The sequence below is a fragment of the Pterocles gutturalis genome, unplaced genomic scaffold, assembly GCF_000699245.1.
Source record: "Pterocles gutturalis isolate BGI_N339 unplaced genomic scaffold, ASM69924v1 scaffold9862, whole genome shotgun sequence".
NCBI lineage: Eukaryota > Metazoa > Chordata > Aves > Pterocliformes > Pteroclidae > Pterocles > Pterocles gutturalis.
This window is the reverse complement of record NW_010110225.1, coordinates 6987-15189: the sequence shown is the minus strand read 5'-3', so window position 1 is coordinate 15189 and position 8203 is coordinate 6987. Positions and strand designations below refer to the sequence as shown.

The 8203-nt window shown below is 53.6% G+C and overlaps 1 protein-coding gene across 1 annotated transcript in view; it reads left to right on the top strand.

Moving 5' to 3' along the window:
* The window catches only part of STK32C (serine/threonine kinase 32C), a 29735-nt gene that overhangs the window by 21343 nt on the left and 189 nt on the right, over positions 1–8203 (top strand). Inside the window, exons 4-10 of the mRNA XM_010073265.1 lie at positions 1585–1758; positions 2287–2324; positions 3376–3465; positions 3979–4082; positions 4180–4296; positions 6329–6454; positions 6607–6738. Of these exons, the coding sequence (XP_010071567.1) occupies positions 1585–1758; positions 2287–2324; positions 3376–3465; positions 3979–4082; positions 4180–4296; positions 6329–6454; positions 6607–6738 (781 nt within the window). The remainder of the gene's footprint in view (positions 1–1584; positions 1759–2286; positions 2325–3375; positions 3466–3978; positions 4083–4179; positions 4297–6328; positions 6455–6606; positions 6739–8203) is intronic.

The following is an 8203-nucleotide window of genomic DNA, read 5'->3' as shown; positions in this document are numbered from 1 at the left end:
CTCAAGATTTTGCCCAGGATTTATTCCCCCAGTGTCTTGCAGCCCCTTGGCGTGGTTTGGAATGCATTCTTTCACAGCCCAGCGCGGCTGTTCCTAAGGGCATGCTGCGTGCGTCAGGGCAGGCAGGCGGCATTTCCAGCCCAGGGGTTTTGAGATCACCTGGACATTGGAGCAGCCACAGCCCCAAGGAGGAAACAGTAAATGTGAAATAAAGGCCATGCTGACATGGAAAATAACGGGTGAGCAAAAATGATGCATTGTGTAAAAAATGCAAGGAAGAGCATCTGCAATGCACTGTGCACAGGAATCTCCGTCAGAGACTCCAAAGATTGCCTTACTATTGACACGGGGTTTAAAGGCCAGAGTCAGTGCCTGGTGGGCAGGGGGCTGGCCATGGGCCTCCCCTCCCTCTCCGGCCGTGTCGGATGCACGCAGGCTGGAGAGAGGGAGGTGTTCAAAAACGCATAAAGTTTTATTCCATTACTCCAGAATAGCCAAATAATTTATTTTTTTCAGTATTTTAGCAATTGCAAATATTTTTTTTCCAACAAGTAATGAAATTCTTAAGGTAGCTTGCTCCATTAGCAGATTTTTCCCTTTCAGCCCCTACGTTCAGAATAAGCCTCCATTTGAGATGAAAGCAGGAGTGTGTGATTCATAAGTATTATACAATCCCACATACTCCTTCCTCAGAAATCCTGTCGCCAGATCTAACAATGGAGCGTTGTTTGGTGGTGTATCCTCGCTGCCGTCAGTCTGCGGTGGGATGCACTGCAGATTTAGTGAGGCGTTTACTCTACAGTAAATATACATCTCTTCCGCTGGCTCTTATGGTTAAATTAGCACTTGTGTTTTCCAATTTTTTTTGGGGGGGGATAGGCAGAGATATTTTAAGCATAGGTTTATCAGATTGTTCAAAATGGAAAATGCAAAGTTCCTCTGAAGGGATGGGCTATCAAAGCCCCGAGCCCTGCCTGCAGCTCTGCCTGCAGCTGCCCGCAATGCTCGGGAGGTGACAGTGGCAGGGCGAGCGGGGGGAGGTTGGTTGGGATACTGACCTCTGCACAGGACGTGGTGCTTGGTGTGGCAATAGGTTAAAAAATGAGGTGGCATCCTAGAATCCTAGAATAGTTTGGGTTGGAAGAGACCATGGAGGTCATCTAGTCCAACCCCCTGCCATGGGCAGGGACATCTTCCCCTAGATCCGCTTGCCCAGAGCCCCGTCCAACCTGACCTTGAATGTTTCCAGCAATGGGGCATCTCCCACCTCCCTGGGCAGCCTGTGCCAGCATTTCACCATCCTAAGCGTAAAATATTTCTTCCTTGTATCTAGTCTAAACCTCTCCTCTTTTAATTTAAAACCATGACGCCTTGTCCTATTGCTACAGGCCCTGTTAAAAAGTTTATCCCTATCTTTCTTATAAGCCCTCTTTAGGTCCTTCTTAGTAACCTGCATCATGCTTGTTTAATTGGGAAAGTGCAAACCCCGAGGTCGGCACGTGCATTTGGGGTTTTCCAGGAGCTGTGTCATTAGGAGGGGGAAAGCCCGAAGAGGCTCTGTGACTCAGCCCTGTGGTCCCGCAGGTACTCGTTCCAGGACGAGGAGGACATGTTCATGGTGGTGGACCTGCTCCTGGGCGGCGACCTGCGCTACCACCTGCAGCAGAACGTGCAGTTCACTGAGGAGACGGTCAGGCTCTACATCTGCGAGATGGCGCTGGCTCTGGACTACCTGCGCAGCCAGCACATCATCCACAGGTACCTGTGCATCCCCTCCCCGGGTACCTGTGCGTCCCCTCCCCGCCGGGGTCACCCATGGCTGGGGGGGCGGGTGACACTGTCACTGCCGTGGGGACGCCCTGACCCCCATTGGTGTCCCCACGCTGGGGATGTGCCGGTGTTAAACCGCCCCAGCAGTGCTGGTCCTGGGCACCCGCTGGCTGCTGGTCCTGCTCCCCGTCCCTCCAAGGGAGCCTCACGCCTCGTGACAGCTGGAAGTGCCTTCTGGGGGGGGTTTCAAAGCAATTGCACAGAAATAAGTCCAGTCTCGTGTTATTAGTTTTCCTTAGAAACGATGCCCAGACACGTCAGGTGCTCCCACTTTTTTGCCCAGTTGCCCAGAGGCAGCGTATTTCTAACCCATCATCCAGGGACTTGTCTCATGTTGGGGTGTTATTTATTTGTTTCAAATTTTTGATAGATTAAAAAGTTGCAGGTTTTTTTGTTGAGTTGCATCCTTGATCTGGCTGAGGTTTCATCTTGCCGTGACCTTGCTTCTTTTCCCAGGGATGTGAAACCAGACAACATCCTCCTCGACGAGCAAGGTAGGGGCTCTCTGCCTGCTTTGTCTGCCTCCCTCATTCGACAGACAGATTCATTACGGTCTTGAATGCTCTGTGTCTTTTTATCTGGGAAAGGTGTGGAGAAGGCACCAACCATCCTTCCGACTGCTTGTTGTTTGGTCGGACATATGGGGATGCTCGGGAAGATCCCCCAAGGGCAGCCCCTCTGTCCCAGTAGCAGATCTTGTAAAATGACAACACAACCTCTCAGCCTCCAAGCCACCCCAGTTTCAGCATAAAGCCTCGTAAAAACCAAGGCTTGCACTTGCATGGAAGTTCATCAGAAAATAGTGCAGGGTGTAAAGCCCAAGCACAAGTGGGAAAAGGAGATGTGAGGGGAGAGTGCCCAGGACCAGGCAGGCTGTGATTTACGCACGCTTCCATAGCTGCCCTGCGGATGGAGAGCAGAGAGGAGCCTCCAGAAGGGGAGGTGGGTGGGTTCCTGGTTGTGAAAATAACGACATTTTCTGAATTTTAACTTTCAGTCTTGGTGACAGAGAAAGCAGAAGCAGAGGGAAGGTGTTCCAGCGCTTTTTGTGATATCTGAATGATTTCTTTGTGCAGGGTTTGGGGAGTAGCAGGGTGATTTAGTTCAGCTGGCAGGTCACATTGGCTGCGGTCTGTACAGCAGAGTGTTATAGCTCTGGGGCTTTGGGGTGATCATGGTTCAATGGCTTTTATCAAAACGGTTCTAGGATTTTAATTGATGCGACCAAGGCAATACCTTGGTGTAGTGTCTCCCTGGTGTCTTCAGTGTGACCGAGTGCTGGAGCTGGTGTAGATTACCAGCTCACTCCAAGGGTGATTTAAAATCCAGCCCCAAAGCTAGCTGCTGTTTAATCTCCTAGCCAGACTGAGATCCTGGGGAAGCTTTGGGATCTGTTGTGGCCGTTTGGTGGGGTCTGACCCTAACCTCCCTGTGCCCATGCTGCCCCGTCCCAGGGCAGGAGCTTATGAAACAAATGTGTTGTGACTGCATTGCCGCTGTTCTGCGCTGCGATTAATTCCTTCTTAAAATGTGTCTTTGTTTAAGGTCATGCACATTTAACAGATTTTAATATTGCAACAATAATTAGGGACGGTGAAAGAGCAACTGCATTAGCTGGAACAAAGCCATACATGGGTAAGCAGTAATAGCCGTTCCTTACATCGGTGTTTTATGTTCCGCGTGCTCACCGCAGGCTGCCTGGTGGTCCCTGCCTGGGACACAGGCACGGAGTTCCTTTAGCACAGTGATGCACGTGCTCAAGCCATTCAGCAGAGCCTGAGCATTTGTGCAGTGAAGCTCCCAGATGGATGAACCACTGTCAGCACCCCCTCACCCCCTCCCCAGCCCGCCCTGCCCTCCCCGCTGGCCCTGGACTGGGACTTGGTGCGTCCCGGTGGGCGCTGGGTTCTGCCGTGCCTGCTGCATGCACCGGATAACCCAGCTGCACAGCGAGGGCAGGCGTGGTTCTGCTGGGGCTCTGCTGGGGCTCTGCTGGGGCTCTGCTGGGGCTGCTGCTCAGCCCGGCTCCCCTCGGGCAGTAGTGCATGAGAATAACCATGATGTTTACGTACTGACTTAGGTGAAATACTGAAATGGAGACAAGCTGCAGCCAGCGAATAACCTGTTGCGTTTTGCCCTTTCGTGCAGCCCCGGAGATTTTCCATTCCTTCCTGAACGGCGGGACGGGCTACTCCTTCGAGGTGGACTGGTGGTCGCTGGGGATCATGGCTTATGAGCTGCTGCGGGGCTGGGTAGGGCTCCCAGACGGTCAAGGTCTAAGGATGCCCTTTTTGATGGATTGCAGAGAGGAGAGGGCGTTTCTCCTCATCTTTCTGCTTTTTCCCCCAGAGGCCGTACGACATCCACTCCAACAACCCCGTGGAGTCTCTAGTTCAGCTCTTCAGTACCGTGAGCGTGCAGTACTCATCTGCGTGGTCAAAAGAGATGGTTGCTCTGTTAAGGAAGGTAAATACTCCTGCTGGCGTGGTTTACGCTGTACATTGGCTGCAGCATGTGTGAACTGGCTGGAAAACCTTCAGCATATCAATGAATGATGTAAAATTGAAACAGAGCTCATTTTGATGACTTTGTTCAGGCTTAAGCACAGATTCATCTTGTGTTTTGTTTGTTTACTGTCCCTGCAATCAGATGCGTTATTTTTGAGAGCAAGGGAGGGAAAAAGGCTGGTTTTGGTGTGACAATGAAATTCCTGCCTGGTGCTCTTCCAGCATCCCCCCGTCTGATTGTCGTAGCCCGGCTGCAGTACCTGCTCCCTCTGGCCAGTTCTGCCGGACTGAAGGGCGGGTTCGGTGAGATGGGTTGTGAGAGCTGCCTGGAGGGGTTTCTGTGCCTATGGACAGGCTGCTGCTTCCCTTGTACCGCTGCACGAGAAGGTGGTTGATCTGGTGCGGAAGCTGTAGTTTTGGCTTCTGCTTGCTCGAGAACTCGGAAAAGTAGCTGGTGAGCGTGCTGTAAAAAAGACATGCACGGTGCTGACAGCAAGTAAGTGACTCCGATGTAAGTTACTGCTGGGTGGACAATTTCCATAATTAGGTTTTGTTTTAATGAGAAGCAGAGCTGTTGGTTGTGACTGCGGCGGAGCGTTGGGCGGGTTCACATTGCCATCTGCTGGGCTGCCAGAGACCGGGTGGGAGCTGAGCATCACACCCGGGAAATGCCGGTCAGCCTGGAAGGACCCCCCCATGTCCCCCCAAAGTGCTGGGGCTCCTGTGCTGGGGCAGCCCCAGCTGTGGTCCTTCGTTGCCCACCTGCCCACCCACGGTGGCTTTGCCGGCATCAATGCCCTGCATCTCCTTCCCATGCTCAGGAACTGGGAATTTGGCCCCTTTTCATTTTAAAGATTACGGTAGTTTTATGTGGTAAAAAAGTGTCTGAAAAGTTGCCCAGGCATCAGCTGGGGTCGAGATGGTTTTTTACCCCATCCCTTGTGCAGACATCCCCGTGCTTGGGTGCTTGGCTGGCTCCGAGCGCAGTCACCGGCTGGGGCGTGGGACACGTTACCTGCTTCTTGCACGCTTACCTTTGGCATTGGAAAATACTCAATGCTGATTTTATTTCCTGCAAAAAGGCCGCAGCCAGCTGTAATTAGTGTGTCTAGAATTATGCTGCGGTTTTTTGAAGGAAGCAGTCCCAAATGGGCATTTTGTAGAGGTCCTGCCATAGGCATCCATCTGTCGGGTGGATGCCCAAAGCTGAGCTGGGGCAGCCAGAGGTCAGGGCTCAAGTTCCAGGTGCTCTGGAAAAATGGTGAGAACTGGTCCAGGGGTGGGGAGCAGCTCCAGCTGTGGTGGCAGCAGCTGGGGGACCGGTCCTGGAGAAGGGCAAAGGTGGGTGCGACTCGGCTGCCACAAGCATCCCACCCTGGGGAGAGGAGGGATGCACATGGATGGGGCTGAGGATGTACCACAAAGGTGGCATCAACTGAGCTTCGGTGAGGACTTTAGTGGGGGACACCAGGCACAGAATTTTCTGGAAGCCCTACCCAGACCCTGTGTTAGATGTACCCCCGTGTTAGACCAATTTCCACATCAGGCGTACCTCCAGCACTCCTGGAAGCTGTCACTCCAGCCAGCTGGCAGTACAGTGTGGCACACGGCGCTGAATTCCTTGAAAAGTCTGCTCTGTCCTCAGAATGGGCTCTCAGCGGATCAAGTGATTGTTTTTTTTTTCTCTATACTTAGTCATCCATATCTCTGATAAATGGAATAGTATCCCCAGCGTTGCAGAAGTGGTGTGAAAATAGGACATGTGGAGGTTGAGGCCAGAATGATGAGCAGCTAACCAACGTCTTTCCAAGGGAGCAGGGTCTGTCCCCGGCACAGGGAGCTGCAGGGATGGGTCGTGTGTCGTAGGCAGCCATGGGAGGAGCAAACCCACACGGGTCCAAGATGCTGTTCTCCCCCCTGACGGGATGCGGGTCTCTCGCCCCTGACGGGATGCCGGTCTCTCCCCTGACGGGATGCTGTTCTCTTCGCAGCTGCTGACGGTGAACCCTGAGCATCGCTTCTCCTGCCTGGCCGACATCCAGGCTTCAGCGTACTTGTCCGGTGTGGTGTGGAGTGACGTTGGTGAGAAGCGGGTGGAGCCGGGCTTCGTCCCCAACGTGAGTAGGAGCATCCGGGCAGGGTCGGTCCGCATTGTTCGCAGAACCGCTGCGTTCAGCAGAGGCTTTCTGCTGGAGAAATCATTTTTGAATGCTGCAAGAGAGGGTGTGTGCTGTGCCTGAGGTGCAGTGCCGTGTCGTGTGTCCCGCAGAAGGGCCGCTTGCACTGCGACCCTACCTTCGAGCTGGAGGAGATGATCCTGGAGTCGCGGCCCCTGCACAAGAAGAAGAAGAGGCTGGCCAAGAACAAGTCGAGGGATAACAGCAAGGACAGCTCGCAGTCCGTAAGTGCTGCTGGGGTAACGGCCAGCTGGGGAAAAGGGCTGAGCTGCTGAATTTGGGGGTGTATAGCCATAGTTACTGCGACAATGTGATAACTGCAGATTTATTTTGATAAAAACATTTGCCCGATGGAAGCTTCCCTACAGCCAAATGTTCCTCTTATGTAAGTTTGATAAAACTCTCCCACAGTAATCTGTGCTTTGGAAAACGAGATGAGAAACAGAGGTCTGGGCACATCGGTTGAGAGAAACACTAAAAAAAAAAAGTCCATATGATCTTGACCTTTCTGAGAGGCACTGCCCAGCATCTTGGGCAGCTGTCGGTGGGTTACCTGGTCCAAGTGCTGACAGTGACCGTGCAGAAACATCCAGCCGGTCAGTCCCATTTGTGGGGAGATGTCCCGTGTTTTCTCTCGCCCTGTGATCCCCGCGGCTCTGCCCTGCCCCCGCGCCGGGGTGAGCTCTGGCCATGCCAGCTGGGGAGGTGGCACGGGAGCAGCGTGCCTGTGAGCTCTTTCTGCAGGGAGGGATCCGTGATCCGGGGAATTCAGCTGGAGATGAGATGCATTTGGTGGTTCTTCTCACTCTGGGAGTCACGGTGCTTTTGTATCACTGGGGAGATAGACCCAAGACTCTGGGTTTTACAGGACTGAAACCATCTCCTTAGGCAGCAGAGCAGGTTCTGGGTCTGTAAGGGGTGTTTGCTGGCAGGGCGGTGTGCTGGGGGACTGTGAGAGCAAATGTGTCACCCACCGTCCCTGTGGTGCCTCCAGGCTGGGCAAAGCCCAGACTGAGGGAACAAGCACGGCTCCCTCCCAGCAAAGTTGGGGCTGTGCCAGGGCAGAGTTCTGCCTGTCTCCTTGTCTGCAACAATTAACGGCAAAGGATCCTCTCCCGTAGTGGGAGTAAATGCTGTGATCGATGAGACTTACTGTAAAAGGACAGAGAATAAATCGGGAAGCGAGGGAGGAAAAATACAGAATAAGCAAACTTGCAAATACCCCCCCGAGGTTTTGCTGCCAGGAGGGTTGGGGGCACTTTGCCTGCCCAGACCTCCTGGAGCCCTGGAGGAGGCTCTGCACCTAGGTGGAGGTGATGCCGGAGGGAGAATAAAGGCAGAAATTGGGAAGCGTGGGCTGTCCGCACACCCACCTTTCCCTCCTGCCAGCTTCCCGGCGTGCGTGCGGCCAGCACAGCCCCGGGGACCGGGCGCAGGCAGCAGCTTCATGCCGTGTTCTTGCACGGACCCACCAGTACAGGCTTTGTGCTCTCCCCTGCGCTGGCTTTCCTGCCTAGGGTGCTCCCCAAACCAGAGCACACAGATAAACTTGCTGTGTTATCTGGAAACCTGGGTGCTGGCTGTGTTTTATAGAAAACTCTGCACGCTGCAGATGCAACAAGCCGCCGGTGAGAGCCGTCAGCTCTGCTGGTTCCATCGTGTGGCGGGTCCTGGTGGCCGGGGGGCGGG